Source organism: Macrobrachium nipponense, chromosome 25 (genome assembly GCF_015104395.2).
Source record: "Macrobrachium nipponense isolate FS-2020 chromosome 25, ASM1510439v2, whole genome shotgun sequence".
Lineage (NCBI taxonomy): Eukaryota > Metazoa > Arthropoda > Malacostraca > Decapoda > Palaemonidae > Macrobrachium > Macrobrachium nipponense.
The window spans coordinates 11,768,076-11,791,666 of NC_087214.1; the positions used below are offsets into that span (position 1 = coordinate 11,768,076).

General features: G+C 40.1%; 3 protein-coding genes across 3 annotated transcripts in view; 2 read left to right on the plus strand and 1 right to left on the minus strand.

Moving 5' to 3' along the window:
- The window catches only part of LOC135199290 (gastrula zinc finger protein XlCGF7.1-like), a 170,237-nt gene that overhangs the window by 52,915 nt on the left and 93,731 nt on the right, over positions 1 to 23,591 (minus strand). The window lies entirely within an intron of this gene.
- LOC135198992 (uncharacterized) lies at positions 18,602 to 19,255 on the plus strand. Its single transcript, XM_064226908.1, has one exon. It carries the CDS (start codon positions 18,602 to 18,604, stop codon positions 19,253 to 19,255), a length of 654 nt encoding a protein of 217 aa, XP_064082978.1.
- Positions 21,135 to 22,133, plus strand: LOC135198993 (uncharacterized). The gene has a single exon (XM_064226909.1). The coding sequence runs from the start codon at positions 21,135 to 21,137 to the stop codon at positions 22,131 to 22,133; it is 999 nt and encodes a 332-aa protein (XP_064082979.1).

Here is a 23,591-nt window from a genome sequence, read left to right on the forward strand (position 1 = left end):
AAAATCATTTCACAAAACGCCATCTATGTGGGGGGCCAGCGACTCTCTCTTCTCTCCTCTCTTCTCCTCCTCTGTCTCGTCTCTCTCTCTCTCTCTCGTTCCAACAACCACCTATCACTCACACAATTCGCGTACTACAATCAATACTGCCTATCCAAAACGAATGAAAAACAGAAGTTCATCTGCCATTCATGAGGATGAAGAGGACGAGGAAAGCTCTCGTTAGCAACGGAAATCTATTCCAGTGGCTTGGTGAGGACTCGCCCATGTTAGCCTCCATTCCCTCAGGGATGAAGCTTCTGAATAGTGGTAAGAAAAATAAAATGGACCAAGTACGTACTAGAGCTACACTTCCGAAAATGGTTAGTTTCCTTTGACCACTAAAGAGACGTAAAGTAATGGTTACTTGAACAATTATTCATATATATATATAATAGTATATATATAATATAATATTATAATATATATATATATAGCATTCGAGCTAAAAACAATGTCCCCTTTAATATCTAAAATTCACTCTACCTCGGAATTGATATATTTTCATAAACATGTACCGAAGGGGAATTTTTAGTTGATAAATTTAATTTCGTCCCCCATGGATCGAAACCAACCGTCCAAGTGGAACTGGAAAGAACGGAAATCATGGACAGACAGTGACGCTATCCAATTCAGCCAACAGAGACGCTATAAGCTCATATCGATTCTGACCCTTACAAAATCACCCTCGAACTCTGGTGCTTTCGTAATTAGAATTGATATGAAAATACCCGTCTACCATGTTAAACCAATTCGAGCGTTTAGACAGCACGCTAGTCTTTTGTTATGAATAATTATCACATCGGAACCGTGATTTCCATTTTAATAAATAGCATTGCGGATGCTACGAAATGTCCTTTAATATCTAAATTCAACTCTACCTCGGAAGTTGATATATTTTCATATATGTCACCGAAGGTGAATTTTTTAGTTGATAATCAAATTTCGTCCCCCACCAGGGATTCGAACCACCGTCCAAAGTTTGGACTGGAACGAAATCAGGACAGAAACAGTGGACGCTATCCAATCAGCCAAGCAAGAGACGCTATAAAGCCTCATAATCGATTCTGGCCTTACAAATCACCCCTCGAACTCGGTGCTTTCCGTAATTAAAGAAAATTGATATGAAAACCCCGTCTACCATGTTAGCCACTTCGAGCATTTGACAGCATGTAGCTTTTTTTGTTATTGAATAATTTATCACATCGGAACCGTGATTCCATTTATATATCATTCCGTGCTACAAAATGTCCTTTGTAATTATCTAAATTCACTTCTACCTCGGAATTGATATATTTTCATTATATGCTACCGAAGGGGAATTTTTTAGTTGGATAATAATTTCGTCCCCCCATGGGATCGAACCACTGTCCAAGTTGGACTGGCGAACGAAATCAGGACCAGACAGTGACGCTATCCAATCAGCCAACAGAGACCGCGATAATACGCTCATATCGATTCTGGAACCTTACAAATCATCCTCGAACTCTGTCCTGGATTTCGTTTCCAGTTCCACTTGGACGGTGGCTCGGATCCCATGGGGGGACGAAATTAATTATCAACTAAAAAATTTCCCTTCGGTACATATTAGAAAATAATATACAAATTTCCCGGGAGGTAGAGTGAACTTTAGATATTAAGGACATTTGTTAGCTCGAATGATATATAAATTGAATCACGGTTCGATGTGATAATTATTGCATTTATATAATATTATTATATATATATATATATATATTATATATTTATATATATATTATAAAAATAAAAAATAAAGGTTTTTTTGCCACGAAGGGAAAAAAAGAATGAAAAACAAAGCGAGTTAGCCGAGAGTATTCTTTCGGGTCCTTTTATTTGACCCTTCTTTTACTTTTTTCATTTTTTTCCTTTCGTGGCAAAAAACTTTATTTATACGTTAGCATCACGTTTTTTATATACTTCGTGATTCAAGTTATTCATATATAATTATATTTATGATATATAATATATATATTACTATATTATATATATTTATATTAATATATTGTATTCATATATATATATATATTTATATTATATAATATTATATATTATAGTATATATATATATATATATTCTATAATATTCTTGTAATATCAGCTACTTAAGTTTTATCTCGTGACTCCATTAAAGTAAACATTTGTTTATTAATTGGCTTGTCAATATTTTTATCAGTTCATTTGAGCCCTTCGAATTTCTTTGGTTCGAGTTTTGTATTTGTTGTTGTTCCCCCACTGAATGTTTATTTGCGCTAATTGGGTACTCCGCCCATGAACGAGTTCTCTTTACTTTTCATTGATGAGTTGCTTTCTGGTAAGTTTTAATCTTCTGTCTCCTGCCAACGTTTGGACTTTTTGTTTAAGAGGCGATTTTTTACAATTTTTTCGTATGGGATTGGAGGGAAGGATTGCGTTCGGCTCTCCTGTAGATAAGTTCTCGCCCCTTTTTCCACGGCCCTTGTTGATCAGTGTGGTGATCCCCACCACCTTGTACCCATTGCTCTGCTACGTATATTTGTTGGAAGTCTTGGCACTCGAGTGGACTCGTTCCTGCTGCTGATTGCATCAATGTCCTTGGTATGCATACACCTGACCCCCTTTTGTGGCTGCGGGTTGCGTTTCTCTCGTGCTTTCCAAGTGTTACCGATAGAACCATCGTCATTGTGTCTAGTGTCTTGAGTCCTCTCGACCTAGTTTAAGGGGTGACTGACCGCCTCTAGAAACTCATCCTACAAACGGGCCGTTTGTTCTCGAGATCTGAGAGTCGTTCGGAGGCCTTTTGGTCATGAAAAACGAATAGTAAGCTTCCGATTATTGTGTTGTTCTTTTTTATCTAAGAATAGACTCATTTCCTTGGGTTGTTGAGGCAATAGTGTTCCATGGGACGACTAAAGCCGAGTGCCATTCGACAACTATCCACTCGCGTTTACTAAACTGCTTCCCCCAGTGCTGAAAGATTGTTGTTTTTTTGTCCGTACCGTGGTACATTACCGTAAATATTGTGGTTCAGTTAGGTTAAGAATTTGATTTCTTTCTTTTCTTCAACTCTCGTCCCTATTACCAGACTTAGTTGGCGGAAGTTGTTTTTCTCCCGTTCTTTTTTTTTCCTCCTCGAACACTTTCCCTCTAACTATCATTTGAAGTGAAGGTTAGCTTGGTGAGTCCTGAGGACACCACCGAATTATGTCCTTGTAAAAGCCAAAACCCTCTGCTGATGGCTTAAAACCTCACTTAACCCTCTTTGCCGTAGCTAGAGTTGGTTAGCTAAGGGGGGTTTGTATTGTGACTGTGCCGGCTCTGCCCAAGGCCAATAATTCTCAAGGATGGTGTGTGCAAGGTAACTTCTTCGGATTTTTTACGTTCCGTTTTCTATTACCCCTCAATAAAGTGTATTTTATTGTCTTGTATTGCTGGTAAACTTTACCTCTTTAAGCCTACCAAAGCTTATGGTAGTAAAAAGCAATTTTGTTGGAAGGCCCCAGTAAACGCAATGGACAAATTATTTTTCTTTAAATTTAAAGTAAAAATGTTATTGTCCATGATACAAACTAAAGTTTGTTCATACTTTACCTGGCAGATAGATATATATCTAGCTGTATTTCCTCCGAAGGTCTGACAGAATTTCAAAACTCCCGGCAACACGCAGGTGGGCGTGCCAGGTGGTTAGTAACCCATTCCCGCCCGCTGGGAGGCGGATATCAGGAACCAATTCCCATTTTATTTTCTATTCAGATTTTTCATTTACCACTGTCCCCTGCGGTGGTAAGGGGTGGGGGTGGGTAACTTAATTATATATATCTGGTCCCCCAAAAGGTAAAGTATGAACAAATTTTGTTGTAGTCATGACAATAAACCATTTTGTTCATGAAACTTACCTTGTCAAGATATATATATAGCTGAAAGCTGAATCCCACCATTGGAATGGTGGGAAGGGGGACAGAAATAGAAAGGATTTTAGGAAACAAATTATATGCCAGATGATTGACATCTTGGTTCCTTCCTGTTAGCATAGCTGACTTCGTGATTACTGTCACCCAAGTCTGCTTCTGCTTTACTAGAGTCTCCAGCAAGGTAGTGACCTATGTAGCTGGTGAGTTCTAGATGATCTGTCAACGGGAGCGTGACCACAATGTGACTAGACCATATTGACCATACTGTGGGGGCAACGAAGCTAAAACCACCACCTGACCTAACCTATCAAAGTTAGTCCATAACTTCTAGGCTAAAGAAAGGGAAAGCGCCTCAAGCGACCGACCCTTTCAACCGTAAATCAATACAATAAGATTAAAGCACACCTATTCCTTTTCTATAGGATAGGATTCGTGCTGCTTCCTGCCCCCAATAATAAATCTGCGGATATGTATGGTCCTAGCGACTCGCAGATCTCATATGTCGTCTTCACATCCCGCAGAGAGTGTGAAGCGAACACAGAGTTGCTTCGCTCAAACGTGGTACTCAGGATATTACCGAGTGTCATGCTCTGTTGAAATGCTTCCGAGGCCACGCCCTCACCTCGTGAGCATTCAGTTTAAAAGATTTCAAATCTTTGTTCAAACATAATGAATGAGCCTCTTTAAAAGAACTCCTTAACCATAACGCCAGGGTGTTCTTCGACATGGGCAAGTCTGGTCTTTTTACGGAACACCACAGATTGTCCGAATGACCTCGACTTTCTTTAGTTTTATCAAGATAAAACTTGAGAGCCCCGGCAGGGCACAGGACTCTCTGTGGCTCTTGCCCAATAATTTGTGCCATCCCCTTGATCTCCAGGCCTCTGGGCCAAGGGTTAGACGGGTTTTCGTTCTTAGCAAGAACGGAAGGCTTAGAGGACACACCGAATTATGTCCTGTAAAGCCAAAACCTCTGATGATGGCTAAAACCTCACTAACCCTCTTTGCCGTAGCTAGAGTGGTTAGAAAATTAGCCTTTCTGGTCACGTGTATTAAGTTTACAGAAAGGAGAGGTTCGAAATGCTTTGACATCAGGAACTTCAGACTACGTCTAAGTTCCATGCCGGAAGCTTCGATCTAGACCATTTCAAGATTTCCACAGACCTCAAAGATCATGAAGGGCTTTGTTGTTTGACAGATCCGAATCTCTGAGCCTAGAGGCCGTCAACAACATATTTCCGTACTCTACAATAGTTGGGACTGCTAGCTTATCCCATACTTCACACGGAAAGGGAAGACGGTAAAGTAATTCACAGAGGTCGAGGTGGAGGAACAGTCATTCTTCCTGCACTATCTCCAGAAACGGCCCACTCCGATTGGTACACTGCAAAATATGCAGCACTGCTTTGCTTTGGCAATGAGACTTGCAATTAATCTTGAAGATCCTCTCGCTTCTCGACAGTCTGAATGCATTCAGACCCAGAGCGGAGAGGTTTTTAGGTACCTCTCGAAGTGAGACTGTTAGAGTAGACCGATTCTCTCGGGAAGGGTCCTTGGAAAGTGCTCTCTGAAGGACGTGACCTCTGTGAATCCAGCCTCTTGAAGGCCAACATGGGACGATCAGCGTCTTTCTCGCTCCCTCTGACGCCAGCGATTATCTTATTATATTTCCTAAGCTTTTGAATAGGGGAAAAGAGACTAACCAACTATCCCCATTCCATACTATAGGATGGCGTCTATTGCTACCGCTCTCGGATCGAAACCAAATTGCTTCCAATTCTTTTAGATTATGTGCCAGGACCTCTGTACCTCTGTCCGGATGCCTGGCACCTTCTCGGTATCACCTGAGATCTTTGATGTTATTTCAGTTCTCCTGTAGGAAAAACTGTAGAGGTCTGAATTGCAGTCTATTCAGGGAAACAAGCTTCTCCAGCGAGGAAATGGTCCCCAGCAGACTCATCCATTCCCTCACTAAGCATGCTTCCTTCCCTAATAAGGCTGCGCTTTGCATAAGCAGGAGAGCATTATTATAGTGCTATGCCGCGGTAGACTCGTACAGAATTCTGTTACAGTGCGGTAACCAGCGCTGAACAGGTCTAAGAGATATCTCTGTTGAAAATTTCTTAGTAAAAGGAAGTCGTGTTCATTCATGATTACTAGAAATCCCCTCAACCCGAGGCTAAAGTCCATGATTGTAGGGCAGAGATACGGTTCGTCAATCAATCCCGCGGGATAGAGAAACGTAACCGACCGCGCATAACAGCGAGCTAGCTGATACTGAGTTGGTGTACAGTTACAGCAGCTTACGTTCACCTTCTCGCAGTATTATGCCGAGTTGCCAGCTACTCTATTCTACGAAGGAATAAATTTTTTCATTATTTGAACAGAAACTCTCCAGTTGGCATATTTAAACGAAACAGAATTCGCTAAATACAGAAGCTGATTTTGTGTTGTCGTAACACTACGCTTAATTAACCAAAAGTTAAATCGGAAACTCCTGGAAAGTTGCCGGGAGTACCGATTAAATATACTGCGTCATCCACAATGACAGCAGCCTTCTATCGTCGTCTCGCACTATTCTGCCTGAGTTACCAGCTACTCTATTCTACGAAGGAATAGGTTTGTTACTATTATCGATCAGAAGGAAATTCTCAAGCAGGCATATTTAAGCGAAACATAATTCGCTAGATGCAGAAGCTGAGTTGGTGTTGTTGTAACAATACCTTTTAGCGTTGTCCTTACACCGGTAACTCCTGGAAGTTTGCAGGAAGGACCGATTAAATACACTTAAAATAACAGTCCTTTCGGTTGCCATCTGTAGAGGTAACTATGATATGCGTATATGACTTGAACCCTACATTAGTAATATGACGCAAAGATAAAATGCGTAAGTATTGTAGTCACTTGAACATCTAATTCTCTACTACATTCTTTCCTATACGAGGAAGAGAGAATGGAAATCGACTGTCTTCGTTCTCTTTGCCAAGAGAACGAATTAATATTATTTGAATGGAGATCCTCAAGTAAGAACCGAGGATCGAAACGGACAGTTCAGCTTCTTATGATATTGGACATAAGACTTCGTGGGCGTAGTCTAACAAGTCTTTTTCCTGGATGAGCCTCTGACTAATGAATGAGAGCTCCTTCGAATTTTGTTAATGAGAGCTTATCCGCTTATGCGATAAAATGTTATTAAAATCTTTGTCAATGAGAACTAACCCATTTACATGACAGAAAGTAATCCAGGAATTCGAGCATATAGTCTTCCCGATTCCCGCAGAAATCAAGGAAGGGGCAGGATTCCTGATCAGAGACTGGGCTTACGGCAGATAGGACCTTAATGTTCCCCTTCGGCAGCGCAGTCCCGAAAGCAGACGAGGCGTTTTATGACACCGAAATCTGCTTACAGTTTTTCTGGAATTCATCAAGTCATGGATTCTATTGAACACTCCCTTCGTAGAAAGCGAAGTAGACATCTTGACGAGACCAAACTCCTTCCTCTTCTTCGACGACGCCCTCTTGAAGAGCGTTCTTGCAGGAATCCTGCCGAACGTCTTGATGCGTAGGACGCCTATCGTTCTGAAGAACGTCCTGGCAAGTGCTCTGCCGAGCGTCATGACGTGTAGGATGCCGAGCGTCTTCAAAAGCGTCCTCGCTAGCGTCCTGGCGAGCGTCCAGATGTGTAAGACATCAAGCGTCTTCCAAAAAGCTTATCAATGTTTATGACGTCGAGCGTCTTCCAGAGCGTCCTGATGAGCGTCTCTTCGTGTAGGACGTCGAGCATCTGCAAAAGCTTCCTCACGTCTCAATGCGTAGGACGTTGAGCGTATTCAAGAGACGTCTTCGCGAGAGTCTTGCCGAGCGTATTGGTGCATAGAACACCAAGGGTTCTGAACGGCATCTCAGAGAGGATCTTGTTGAGCGTCCTGATGCATGAAAGGCCACCCGAGAGGCGTCCTGGAGAGCCGCACACTGCTCCTGAAGTGTGAGAGCACTATAAGAAGACATACGGCTATCATCTTCAAGACAGGCCTTAAAGACCTTCGTTACCTTCTAACAAAGACGGTGGCCGCCTGTGCGACATCTTGCGTCTTTGTAATGCAAATGAGCATTTCCAGAAACGCGCTCAAAAAAAGGAACGCCGAGCGTTCCGAAAGGCATCCTCGCGAGGTGCTTGCCGATTGTCCTGATTGCATTTTTTGAGCGTCTTGAAGAGCGTCCCGAAGAGGAGAGCGACGAACATCAAGGGAAGCGTCATAGTGAATGATGTGCGTCAACACGAGTAACCTGAGAGGCTTCCTGGCGAGGGGAGAGCCGCTCATGAAACGCGAGCGTCCTAAGTAGAAGTACGGTGATCGTCATCAGGACGAGTCTTAAGGGGGCCGGCCGGAACCTCTATATATGGAGGTATAGGCGAAAAATGCAAAGTCCATGAAAAAATTCATGGAGCTTTATATGGCAATTGAGAATACGTATACGAAATATTTCGTCAAAATTCCTCTTACTTTCGTAGTTACAGGGTAATTAGTTAACGTAACTCAATAAGCCTAAAACATTGATCCGTACAAGAAAATGCAATATTTCTTCTATTATCGTAAATTTTGATAATTATTGTCAAAGAAATTGGGAGAAATGGCATCTGTAGACATTCCCCGAGTCGAGAAGGAGACTTCAGGCTCAAGCGTACCAACTTCCAAGTCGTCCTGACTTAGTGCGATCACAGACGTCAAGTAGTCTACACACGTTTCCATTTCACGTCTGACATTCGCCTGCTTTCACGTATGTTTATGTATGTTTCGGCAAGAATTTCATCATGCCAATGAGGAAAAGACAAGGGAAACATCTCGCTAACATACAGACGAAGAAAAATCGCTCAAGTATTATTACGGAATATCATAATATATGCGTAGTTAGTGAAGAGAGAGGGGAGGGTTGCTTAGTAACGCCCCCCCGTCTTGCTTGACAGCACACGTCACACTGTGCCTAAGGCTACGATCTTTGAGCAAAGAGATCTTCATTTATGATAAATAACAAAGTTTTGGTTTTTTAATACCCAAAATGGAATATGAAATTCATAATAATCATGATTATTAAATTGTCTTTGTAAAAAAAGCGTACGCCTTCGAGTTTCACCTCTTGACATTCTCTTGCAATTACGTTTTGTTTATCTTTGTTTCGGGCAAGAATTTCATCATGCCGAGGAAAATACAAGGAAAACATCTCGCTAACACACAGAAGAAGAAAATTCGCAGTAATAAGCAGAGTTAGTGAAGGGGAGAGAGAGAATTGCGTAGGTAGGAGTGCCCCATCTTGCCTCAAGCAGTGCCCCATGGCTGCGATATATGAGCAAAGGATCATCATTTATGATTAAATTATGATAAATAAAATAGTTTTGGTTTATTAATACACAAAAAACATATACATTCATAATAATCATTATTTATTAATATTGTCTTTATAGAAATACGAAGGAAAACTTTGAACGCCCGTATCTCAAAACTATACTTATTGACCTTCAAAATCTATCTTCTCACTTAGTTTTAAAGCTATAACATTGGAATTGGTATATAACTCAGAAAGACTTATAGAACAATCAAATAGAGCCCATTTTTCCAATTTTTGTTTCGTATTTTTTTATACATTTTTTCTCCTGATTTATAGGGTTTATTTTTTGACCATATGAAAAATTCATATCTAGCAAAAAAAATGACTTTTAGAAAAAAACTCTCCATTCGAGTGGAGGTCTACATCAGGTCTATATAGGTAGTAATCCCAGGTCTTAATATTAAATATCAAGGGAGGAGATAGAATTTGAAAAATTGTTATTTTCGGGATAAATCGCCCTGGCGTCACAAAACCGAAGGTCAGAGGCGAAAATCATATGCGGTTTGGAGATGTCCCAAGTCACCTTATTAAGTGGTATGAATATCAAAGTCCTGTCCTTAAAAAGGGCATTAGCCGGCCGGCCCCCTTAAGGACGTTCGCCACTCTTGACAAAAACAACGGCCGCCTGTGCGACATCTTGCGTCTTTGTCACGCTCATCGACACTGTAGAAGGGCATTTAAAAGGACGCCTGTGTGTTCTTGGGTATGAGGAATGCTTTGCCCTTCTCCTGTCGAAAACTAGGATAGTCTGTCCAGCGTAGCTGCCGAACCAGAGTCATCTCTGTCCGCTGACAGAGCGTTCCTTAGGGACGAGTAAGAAGCGTCTTGGCGAGCTGTTTGACTATGTAAATCAGCTTGCCAGACGTCAAGCTTATCAGCTTGAACAATATCCCGTTTCGCAGTAAAGCAAACGTCACATAACGTTATACGGGCGCCATGAGGAGAGGAGGGAGGGGAGCATCTTGGAGAGCAAGAAAACAATCCTTGCTACAAGAGTAACACGTTCCGTTCCTCTCGATAGAGCGTTTGAGTGTCTCGAAAGGCGTCCTCATGAGGGTCCTGCCTTATGGACTTTTTTATTTTTCTCTTGACAAAGACGCGGCCGCCTGTGCGCATCTTGCATCTTTGTCACGCTTATCGATATTAAGTCATGCCGAAGGGACACCAGATCAGTACTCTGACGCTCCCTCCTGACGAGAGAGAGGACGTGAAGCATCCTCTTCTCTAAAGCTTCTTTTTATGAGGGCGCGAGTCCTTCCGAGAGCTCCAACCCTGCGGGAGGACGCCTCGGAGGACGAGAAAGCAATCTTTCATGATTCGTGCACGTGCACAATCTTTGGCAGCCTTGGAAGCGTCTTCAGGTCCTGCCGAAGGGACGCCAGAATCGGTGGGGGTTCCCGTAAACCCTCCTTCGGTTTTCGACTTGCCCCCTCCCTGATCCTGGGAGTCCGACAGAGGTCTAGACCTAGAGGCGTTATAGGACCGATCTGACGCCCCCTCCACAACACTAGGGGCAAAATCAACATGACTACACTCACAACACTGATTGGAGAGCAAGCACTTTATATTCCAAGATTACTTGATGTAATCCACCATAAATAGAAAGGGCATTACCTCTCACAGACACTTCCTCTAGGCCCGTAAGCCATACCACAGGGTTAGGCAAAATAATAAAGTCTACAGGAGGTTAGTAGGTTCATATCCTAACTTCTGTTTATTGTGGAGGAAGACCTCCTAATTCTATCACGCTCTAATTTGTGTACAATACGAATCATACGTCTTCTTTCGGAATCAGTCAACATTACACTAATTACATTGATCTTTCAACAGAAAACATGTAAACGTCATGTATACTAAGCGAGTGTCTACCGAAGGTTTCGGTAGCCTCACCTTAACCCTTGCAGACAACAAAGTCCTGAAACTAGGCTAACTAGATTCAGACATCATATGCAATGAAAAAAATTTAAATTAATTTATGATAGCGTATGCCTAGCCACAAATCCAAGTCAATCATTCAAAAAATAATTAGGATACTTAGCGGCTAATGAAGTTTCAAAATCCTAGGTGGAGGTAATGGAAACAGGTGTTTACACTACTGGCGACAGAAAAATCTGAATAGAAAATGGGAATGGTTCCTGATATCCGCCTCCCAGCGGCGGGAATGGGTACTAACCACCTGGCCGCCCACTGTGTGTGCCGGGAGTTTTGAAATTCTGTCAGACTTCGGAAAGAATACAGCTATATATATATCTGACAGGTAAGTTTCATGAACAAAATAAGTGTTTTTTTTTGTTAAATACTCATCAGAATAACAGAGTTCCTAACATTTTGGTGACCTTTTTACCAGGATTAGTTACCAGCAAATATAGCAGTTAAGCACTTGAGGGGTTATAAGGAGATAAAAATTAGGTAATTGCTAATAGGTTTCACCCAAAGTAAGTAACATGGGTTCCCCAAAGGAAAACATTGAGGGGGCGGCAATTCGTTTCTTAGAAGATGATGATTGGGAAAGAAAGCTGTATGATTTAAAAAGGGATGATTTGTGGTTCTTTGCTGACTTCTTTAGTTTGAGTCTCCCCACCGAGATCAGGAAGGGTCCTTTGTTATAGGAGGTGGTTAAGGCTGTTAAAGCTTATAAAGAATATTTTGGAAGTTAGTCATGGTGAAGAAAACCCCTGGTAGCAATGAAAAACAGGACAGTGTTAGTCAGGAACTAGCAGGGATGTCAGGTGACTTAAAGTTAGATATCTTGAGGGAACAGAGTAAAATAAAAGATTTGGTATTTAAATCCTTACAATTGCAAGCAGAGGAGAGAGCTTAGGATAGGCAACACGAAAAGTAGTTATTAGAACTTCAGATAAAGTTGAGTGGTGATAACAGTAATTATAAAAATAATAATTTCAACTTGATGACTGCAATAAAGTTTGTTCCTTGCTTTATCGAAGAGGATGTGCCTGAATTTTTCACGGCTTTCGAACGTATTGCTATTAAACTCTCGTGGCCTCAAGATATGTGGACGACTTTAGTGCAATGTAAATTGAAAGGTAAGGCTCAGCGTATATACAATACACTTAGTGATGAACTTTCCTCAGATTATGATATTGTTAAATTCATTATATTGAAAGCCTATGATCTCGTCCCAGAAGCATATCGGCAAAAATTCTGTGATTTAAGGAAAGATTTGGACACTACCTTTATTGAATTTGCCAGGAAGAAAGGACAATTTTTTGAGGATTGGCTAAGGAGTAAGGAGGTGGATAACTTTGATAAACTAAAGGAGCTAATCCTGATTGAGGAATTTAAGAGAATGGTGTCTAAAGACCTTAAAATACATCTTGAAGAGCTCAAAATAGATTCTATTCAAGAAATCGCAATTGCGGCTGACGAATACTCACTAGCTCATCGTCAGGAATCCGTGAAAAGGGAGATCAATTTTGGCAAGGAAGTTTCCCCCCACGACAATTTGAGAAAAAGTAATAAGCCAAAAGAAACAAGCTTTGTAGTCAAAGATGAAAATAACTACTCTGGCGTAGAGAGTTCTGGCGTAGAGAGTAAGGTCAGTAGTGTAATACCACGTAGTTTTTCCAATAGTAATAGATTTAGTAATAGAAGTACTACCAGTAGTAGTGACACGCTGGAGCGCAGGTCAAATATTACATGTTTTTGGTGTAGTCGAAAGGGGCATACCAAGGCAGAGTGTAGGGCAATGCAAAGATTCCTTGCTAGCCAAAACAGGGAAGCAATCAATCTGTTAACAGCTGAACAACCTTCAGAAGAAGAAACAAAGTGACTAAAATTTTGTAAGTATATCTCGAATGGGTCTATTTTCATTAACAGTGACAAGAGACTAGGCAGAGGTGTTAAAATTTTGCATGGACACGGGGTTTTTTCTGTTTGCCAGTAATGATTTTGTGGTCTTGGGAGGTTTTCCAAATACATTAGTATCGTGCCCTCTTGAAACACTTTATTTAGAAGCTGATTATTTTAAAGGTAATGCAAAACTAGCAATAGTGGATACTTTGCCTATTCCTGGAATTGACTTGATTTTTGCTAATGATTTGGTGGTTGAAAATGAACTAAATTTTTTTCCAATTTTATCTTTGATAGAGAAAGACTCTTTGTGATGGCTCTTTGCCAGAGTTTGGTGATCCTGTTTCCATTGTCACTCGTTCTCGTTCAAAGGGGGTAGACTTAGAAGAAATGGATTTAGACTTAGAAAGTGTAAATAGACAGGTAACTGACTGTGTCTAATTACCTGTCGACTGGGAACCCGAGGCCTTGAAGGAAGCCCAATCAAGGGAATTTAATGATGTGACTACTGAATCTATTGTAAATGATTTCTCCAAACCCTATTTTGTTAAATAGGGTCAGTAGAGCTGTGGAAGCTCCTGCTGACCAGATAGTAGTGATCCGTCAGTTGGTAGTTCCCGAGAAGTATCGGGAGAAATTGTTATGGTTGTCTCATGAGAACAATCTTGCCGGACATTTCGGTGTCCGGAAGACGTTTCAGAAGTTAGCCGAGCATTTCTTCTGGCCTGGAATGCACACAGATGTAAAAAAACATGTCCACTCTTGTAACACCCTGCCAAAATCGTGGGTAAGCCAAATCAAAAGGTACCTAAAACTCCTCTAATTCCAATTCCGGCTGTCGAGGAACCCTTTAGGGAAGTCATGGTAGATGTGGTTGGTCCATTGCCGCGAACACGAAGTGGCAATGAGTATATTTTGTCCATAATAGATAGGATGTTAAGCTTCCCTGAGGCTATTCCCTTACGGAGAATAGGGAGTGAGAAAATCATGGAGGCATTAATTGTATTTTTTACTAGGTTTGGTTTTCCCAAGGTTTTGCAAACTGATTGCGGTACAAATTTTACCAGGCAGAAACTTTAAAAGGAAGATGGAGGAGTTAGGAGTCAAACATACAACCTCGACTCCTTATCATCCTGAAAGTCAGGGTCAGGTGGAGAGGTTCCACCAAACTTTGAAGAGTGTTTTTTTTTGAAGAAATTCTGTTTCGAGACAGGTAGTGAGTGGGACAAAGAATTGCTATATGCATTATTTGCTATTAGATCTATTCCAATTGAAACTCTTGGGTTCTCTCCTTTCAATCTAGTCTTTGGTCATAGTGTGAGAGGTCCTCTTGATGTGGTCAGGGAGCACTGGGAAGGGGAAACCCTGGAAATCAATGTACTGGACTACATTTCGAATTTACAAGTTAAACTTCAAAATGCTTGGTCTTTTGCTAAAGAAAATTTGGCAAAAGGGCAAGCTGTAATGAAAAGTAATTACAACATAAAATCCAAACGCAGAGAATTTTCACCAGGTGACAAGAGTTCTGGTTTGCTTCCTATGCCTGGGAATCCTCTCAAGTCACAATTTTCTGGGCAGAGGAGAATTTTAAAGAAAATGAGTGAAGTAAATTACTTAGTGGAGACTCCTGGACGTAGGAGGAAGTCTCAACATTGCCATATAAATATGTTAAAACCTTATGTTAGTAGAAGTAGTGAAGAAGTAGAAGTAGAACCAATTTCTTTAGTTGATGTGGTTACCGAAGTTGATGAAAAATTGACGATTGGACCAAATATTTTATCAAATAATTCTGATGTCCTTAATAACCTTTCTTCGAAATTTCAGCATTTGGATCCAGATAAAGCTTCTTCCCTTGTTGACTTAATAAATCAATATAAAGACCTTTTTCAGGATGCACCGGGATTGACTACTGTTTTAGAACATGATGTAGACGTTGGGGACACCCAACCTATGAAACAATGCCCTTACAGGTTAAATCCCGTAAAAAGGGATATAGTTAAGGAAGAGGTTAAATACATGTTAGACCATAATTTGATAACTCCTAGCACTAGTTCCTTGTGGAGTTCTCGTGGTTGTAAAGAAGGAAGGTGGGCAAAATCGACTGTGTTTTGATTATCGTAAAATCAATGAGGTTACTAAAACAGATTCTTATCCTTTGCCTCGGGTGGAGGACTGGTATCGACCGCATAGGATCTGCTAAATTCATCAGCAAGCTCAACCTATTAAAAGGTACTGCAGGTCGGTCTTACTCCTCGGGCAAGGAAATTTCAGCTTTTGTGACAGGTGATGGACTGTATGAGTGTTTGGTTATGCCATTCGGGATGAAAAACGCAACCACCACCTTCCAGAGGTTGATGAACTTGGTAACCTGTGATTTGGAAGGTTGTGTTGTCTACATAGACGATTTGGTGATCTACAGTGACGACTGGCCCACTCACGTTAAACGAATTAAGGCACTGTTTGAAAAGCTTCGAAAAGCTGGTCTTGTTATAAATTTAAGATAAAGTGACTTTGTTTACCTAGGACATGAAATTGGATTGGGCGAAGTAGCTCCTAAAAAGGCAAATGTGGGAAGAACCATAACGATTTCCTGTTCCATTCCCTACCAACCATGGAGGAGGTGTGAGAAGATTCCTCGGTATGGTAGGATTTATAACAGATTTATTAAAAATTTCTCTGACCTGGCCATTCCTTTAACAGATCTGTTAAAGAAAAATGTAAAGTTTGTTTGGGATAGTAATTGTCAGGCAGCTTTTGAAAAGTTAAAAGGTGCCCCGACAAGCTACCCACTTTTGCGATCCCCCGATTTTTCTCTCCCTTCCTCTTTAGCCACAGATGCGAGCGACACCGGATTGGGTGCAGTGCTTCTCCAGAGAGACCAAGAAGGAATTGTCACCAGCCGAGAGGAAATATTCGACAATAGAAAAGGAGGCCCTTGCTTTAATTAAAGCGCTAAATCATTTTAACATTTATTTATCAAATCACTTCTCCCAAATAGAAGTTTACATGGATCACAACACATTGATTTTCATTAACCGTTTTAAGAACAAAAGCTTACGAATACTTAGATGGAGTTTAGTACTCCAGGAGTACAACCTTATTATTAAGCATATTGACGGCAGATAGAATATTGTGCCTGATGCTTTGTCTAGGATTTATGAGAGTGAATGGTCATTAGTGTTTACTTTGTATGTATATATATCTATATATATGATATATATATTATATATATATATATAAATATATTATATAGTATATATATATATATATATATCTATATATATATATATATATATATTATATATATATTATCTTATATATTTAATATAGTATATATATATATACATTGTTGAATTTAGAAAGGTGGTTTTCTGCATATTTACTTGAGAGAAGTTTTCTTACAGTGTACCTGAAATAGCACTGCCATTTTCTTTCATACACTCAGGTTCCAATGTTTTTTTGTTTTTTGTTTATTAAGTGTTTCCTCCTGTTTTTCTTACTTAAAGTGTATATTGAAGTACAAGTAATTTAGTATTTGATATTTACAAGTCAACACATTTATGAATATGAATTTGGCAACTAAATTTGCACATGTACCTGTTATTATGTTTACTTAAGAGTTAAGTTGTTTTAATAAAATTAGAGTTTCACAACAAAAACATGGTGTTTCCATGAGCCAGGCACTCTCCTCAATTCCTTTACCTTCCTGCATGATGTGGGCTTAAAGAAACCCCCATATTTTGGTGCCCAGACCCCGTGAACACTCCCTCTAAGAATATAGCTAAGTAAGTTGTGCAGTGAAGATAATGGAGAAGTTAAAGAGGACAAGGATGACATGTCGAGGGTGGGTGACGAGAGCTTCCAAGGTTCTGAGTGACCCTCTGGAGTCCACCACAACCATTAGTCAATTTGAGTACGCCATCAAGGAATACGACCAAAGACTAGCTAAGTTGGATGAAGTCCAAGAAGCAATAGAAATTTATGTAGCTGAAGAACTAGAACAACTTTTGGATGAAGCCCATAAGTTTAGAACAAAAAGTGTGCAGCCTAGGATACAAGCTGAAGACCAGATAAGTAAGTTAGCAGCAGCAGCAGCGGGTTCTGGTTCTAAAGCTGGCAGTATAGTAAGTGGACAGTCTTCATCTCAAGAATCAGATGTCACCAACGTCAAGTTACCCAAGCTGAAACTGCCAAAGTTTAGTGGCGAAGTGACCCAATGGCAGTCCTTCTGGGATCAATATACTTCCCACATCGATGCAACAGATCTTCCAGTGATCAGTAAGTTCACCTATTTGCTGTCTTTGCTGGAGGGAGATGCCAAGAATGTAATGAAGGGACTAGCCCATACCAGTGCTAATTACCCGGTTGCTTGCAATTTACTGAAGGAACGCTACTACAAGCCAGAAAGGATTATTTTTGCTCATGTCCAGGCATTGTTAAATGGTCAGGTCAACATTAATGCTAGCGGACCAAAGGGTGTAGCACAGCTGTGGAAAACAGTGTGAAGTGTTTCTTACACCTATCATCCCCTCTCGTTTGCCCAGTGAACTGCGGCTAGAGTGGGCCAGGGATGGTGATGGACATGAGAGTGATTTAGATTGGTTATTGACATTCTTAGAAGAGGAAATTTCAAGATTAGAAAGGTCTGAAGTCTTTAAGGGAAAGAGTAGTAGTGAAGAAAAGAAAATTGAAAGTAAGGGTTCTAAAGACAAGGTGTACTCAGCCTCAGCCCTTCATGCTTCGTCCAAGCAAGAAAACAGTAAAGAGCAAGGTGAAAAATAAGAAGTTTAGGCCTATGTTTCAAGTGTTTGAAGAGTGGACACATGCCAAGAGAGTGTAAAGCTCGTACAAGGTGTACAAAGTGTAACGGTGCCCACTCTACCTTAATGTGTGGTGTTAGGCTGGAAATTAACCTAAAGAAGGAAGAACGTGAAGCAAAGGTATGTGCTGTTGGCAGTGACAAGCCTGGTGATGTGGCACTTCTGACAGGGCAAGGTTGTAACTGTACCATTTTACAGACAGCCAAAGTTCAAGTGAGTGGTAGTGATGGTACTGTTGTCATTGCTCAGGTAATGTTTGATAATGGTGCAGACTGATCATATGTTAGTAGCAAATTTGTGAAGAAGTGTAAACCACAGTGGATCACTAGTGCACCTATGCCATATTCTAGTTTTGGGGGGTCATAGTAGTGGAAAAAATGAACACATAAATGTTTATGAGTTAAAGTTGTGGGACTATGACAAGAAAATGGTACCTATCGTTGCTGCGGAGATTCCCAGAATATGTCAGCCCTTGGTTAGGCCTGTTGTACCATATTCAGTGCTTAACTCTTTTTTCTCATGTTGCATTAGCTGATGATTACCATGATTCTCCCATTGAGATTGATATACTGATTGGTCTAGACTTCTACTGGGCACTGCTTTCTCCTGTAGATGCCTTCCAAATTAACCATGTTGTAGCATGAAGTCTGTCTTTGGTTATGTCTTGAGTGGCAGGCTGTATGAAACCACTCGCACTTGTATGTATTCTGTACCACAATTATTGTGTATATCCTCTGTTTCAGATTCAGATTTGTGTAAGTTTTGGGATCTGGAAACTGTAGGGGTTAAGCCTAGGGAACTTGTTGAAAGTTATAGTGAAACTAAAGTTTTCAAAGAATTTGAGAGTACTGTGAAGTTTGTGAATGGTCGCTATGAGGTTGCACTGCCATGGAAGGATGATTCTGCTAAAGAAAAACTTTTGAATAATGAAGTCATAGCCCATAAAAGGTTAAGTAAGCTAATGGTTAAGTTAGAACAAAATAAGGAGCTTAAGAAAGAGTATCAAAAAGTGTTTGATAGTTATGAGTCTGATCACATGATAGAAGAAGAGGTACCAAGGCAGGAAATTTCAGGCGTGAATCCTGTGTACTATATGCCTCATTGTCCAGTAGTGAAGTTAAGCAGTTCAAGCACTAAGATAAGGCCTGTGTTTGATGCCTCTGCCTCTTGTTACAATGGTGTATCATTGAATGACTGTTTGTCCTCAGGCCCCTCACTCAACCCTGACTTGGTTGAGATGCTCCATTCCTTTCGTTTCGTTTGGCCCATTGCTGTTACAGCTGATCTGATATAAGAAAGGCATTTCTGCAAATTAGTGTACAAGAGAAAGACAGAGATGTTCATAGATTTTTGTGGCCAAGAGACGATGGTACAATACGGCACGAGATTCACACATGTACCCTTTGGTAACACAGCGAGTGAAATGCCATATCAAACATCATTTGGATAAGTATCCCCCCACTAGTGTAGTGCAAGATTTGAATGCTAACATGTATACAGACAATTGGTTGAGTGGTGCAGATTTTGCTGTAGAAGCAGCTGATAATTTTTGTGAAGCCCGTAGCATTTTTGCTGATGCTAGTATGGAGCTTACAAAGCTTGTGTTAAATAGTTTGCTGATTACTTCTCAGTTATGTGACAAGGTACCCTTTATAAATTCTGATGAACGTAATACTGTATTAGGCCTTAAGTGGTGTAACTCACATGACAGTTTCTCCTTTGATGGCATAACCTCAGATTCTATTGTAGAAGTAGTCTCTACTAAGCGAAGCATCCTTAGTGTGATAGCTAAGATTTTTCATCCTTTAGGATTAATTAGTCCATATGTTATGTATGGCAAGATACTTTTTCAGGAACTCTGGAAACTGGGTCTGACTTGGGATCAAGAAATGCCATCAGAGTTGAAGCTTAAGTTTCAGAGATGGCTCCTTAGTAGTCAACATTTTAAGAATTTTCAGATAGATAGATGTTATTTTCCACAAAAGCCTGGGAGAAGCTTAGTCATATGGAGCTACATGGGTTTGGTGATGCTTCTGCAAAAGGGCTATGGGCTTGTGTGTACCTGCGAGTACCTGTGGAGAAAAGCTCATATAAGGTGTCATTAGTATCTCTAAGTCAAGAGTTGCCCCACCCCATAAAGACAATTACATTGCCGAGGTTAGAACTCATGGGATCTCTTTTGTGTTCAAGATTAGTCAACTTTGTGAAGAATGCCCTTAACCTAGATAACAGTGTTAGAGTTAGGTGTTGGACAGATTCTACCATTGCTCTGTCATGGATTCAAGATGCTAGTAAGAAGGACATATTTGTAGCTAATCAGGTAAAGGAAATCAGAGAGTTAACACCTCCAAGTTGCTGGCAACATTGTGGATGCAAGGACAATCCAGCTGACCTGATAACAACGAGGTCTTTTGGCGGACAATCTTGTGGATATTACTGTGTGGTTCTATGGGCCTAGTATGTTAAAAGACACCCTATACCAGGAAAGGGAAGGTAACACAGTTGTTAAAGATAAAGAAGAAATAAGCACAGAAAGTACTGTTGCCTGTCTCAATGTACAAGGAGTGCCAGAAAACCCTTTGATAGATTTAGATCGATTCAGTAAATTAAGCAAGGTGTTAAGAGTTACAGCTTATGTCTTAAGATTTATCAGAAATTGTAAAATTAGTCAAAACAAAGTGGAGGGCCCTCTCATTACTGAAGAGATTGATTTTGCTAAATTGAAGTTGATTAGCTGCATCCAAAGAGAAGGTGTTTTCCGTGAGAAATAAAGGCACTTTTAGGTAACAAGGCTATTCCTCAATGGTCTAAATTAAGATATCTTGACCCCTTTCTAGATGATAAAAGATTATCAAAAATTAAGGGTCGTCTTGAGTTCTCTAACTTAGACTATGACACTAAACATCCTGTCATAATTCCCAATGGTCAATTTGCTAAGTTGTTGATCAGATTTCAGCATGAGTTTTTGAAGCATGCAGGTGTGGATACTGTAATTTCAATCCCTACGGAATAGCTTTTGGATTATATTATAATGAGGAGATTAGCTAAGACAGTAATGAAGGAATGTTTAAGTTGCCGTTGGCATGATTCAAAACCTTGCAGTCAACCTGTGACTCCATTACCCAAAGAAAGAGTAAGGTCTTCTCCACCCTTTGATGTAACAGGCTTAGATTATGCAGGCCCTCTCTTTTGTGCCGATTGTCCTAGTAAGAAAATTTTATGTATTGTTGTTCACTTGTGGTGTTGTACGAGCCTTACACTTAGAGCTTACAGAATCTTTGTCCTTGTCTGACTGCTTATTGGCTATAAGAAGATTTGTTGCCAGGAGAGGTTTACCTAGTGTCATATATTCAGATAATGCAAAGACTTTTGTAGCTGCTAAGTATGAGGTACAAAGGATGTATAGCCACTTGGCTCCCAAATGGAACTTTATAGCCTCTCGTGCTCCCTGGTGGGGCGGCTGGTGGGAGAGGCTCATTAGGTCAGTTAAGCTTGCTTTGAGAAAGACACTAAATCTGAACTATGTAAGTAAGAGTGAATTAGAAACTATACTAGTAGAAATAGAATCAATAATTAATTCTAGACCATTGACTTATGCGAGTGATGAACCTGATTCCATTCACTATCTCACTCCTTCACATTTTATCCTAGGACGAGCCCCACACTGTAAATCCTTAATAAATGTAGAGCCATGTAAGGTGACTTCCAGGGACTTGAATGAAAGAGAAGTTGTAAGAAACCAGAAGCTAGAACATTTTTGGAGACTTTGGAGTAACAATTATATAACTAATTTGCCTCAAGTTGTAAAAGGATTCAATAAGAAATGTGATTTGTCTAAGGGTGACCTTGTGTTGATAAAAGAGGATAACATTCCTAGATTGAAGTGGCCTCTTGGGGTTATTGTAGATGTGTCTAAAGGTAAAGATGGACTTGTAAGAAGTGTAAGGCTCAAATCTAAAAGGGGAGAGATGACTAGACCCATTCAAAGATTGTATGATCTAGAAGTAGGTAGATCTGAAGATCTGATTACTGCTGATGCATCCTGTGGTGATCTTGATAGAGATATATGTGATAATCCCCAAATGCCCATGCATACTGTGAGTGATGATGATGTACTTCCTAGGTCTAAGTCTGGTAGAGTACTTAAGCCCCCTACTAAGTTAGATTTATAAAGTCACTGAAAATCATGCAGTTGTGCATGTCAGGTAAAACTCATTGTGATTGTTAGTTTGTGAAACTACAATACTAATTTTCATTGGGATTTTTCTGTCGGATATAATTTAGATAAGGTCTAAGTTGTGCTCTTTAATAGGTGGCTTCGTCCCTATTGCCGGGAGAATGTTGAATTTAGAAAGGTGTTTTGCCTGCATATTTACTTGAGAGAAGTTTTCTTACAGTGTACCTGAAATAGCACTGCCATTTTCTTTCATACACTCAGGTTCCAATGTTTTTTTGTTTATTAAGTGTTTCCTCCTGTTTTTCTTACTTGAAGTGTATATTGAAGTACATACAAGTAATTTAGTATTTGATATTTACAAGTCAACACATTTACGAATATGAATTTGGCAACTAAATTTGCACAATGTACCTGTTACTATGTTTACTTAAGAGTTACTATGTTTACTTAAGAGTTAAGTTGTTTTAATAAAATTAGAGTTTCACAACAAAAACATGGTGTTTCCTTGAGCCAGGCACTCTCCTCAATTCCTTTACCTTCCTGCACGATGTGGGCTTAAAGAAACCCCCACATATATATATATGTAATAAATACATGTTTAGGAACAGATAATTACATATCTGTAAATAGAATCCATGACCTGAGGGGTCATTGGCGAATTAGGAGCGTCCTACGTGACCAAGACAAATCTAGATCACGATATGCAATGCCTGCAGTAGCCTGGTTTAAGTTTGTTTGAAAACATCATCATTTTGCAGCTTTGTCAACTATTCATAACACCTTCCATGGGAAGCGGCGGTTGACCTGTTAACCTGCGCCAGAAACTTGTAACTTCGAGCTGGCGGACTACGTATGTTTTTTTATGTGAAATCGCTGAGATAGCTAATGTATCGCTATCAACGTGATGCTCTAATACTTCAGTTCATTTCTAGTGATCAAACGGAACAGTCTCACGACCGAACTGTCTCTTTTGTAATGGAGATCAGAAATAAAGTTGTTATACTGTTATCAACTTAGCCGTTTGAATCGTCTCCCTTATTCTAAGAAGAACCACTCTACTAAAGATACAACGTAGGAGAGAAAAGAAAAGAGGAACTCGTAATGCTTACGAAATACAGTCGTAAAGAAAAGAAACCAACCAGTCTTTCGTCAAAAGGCGAAAACGAAACAACAATGGTGGCAGCATCTAAGAAGACTAACATTAACAAGAACCATATCAGCCGACCGAAGAACTTGAAACATCAACTTCCAGCTTTAAGTCAATAATAAACTGAGGAAACGGGATCTTCAATCAACGCAACTGTAAACATTCTATGAAGACGAAGATATGTCCTTCATTTGAGAAGCATACAAGCATCAACATCGACGTTTGAGTGATGTTATCACATAACTCCAAGAATCAAAACCGGACGCGGAGCAGCATCGAACATCAACAGAAAGAAGAAACAAATAA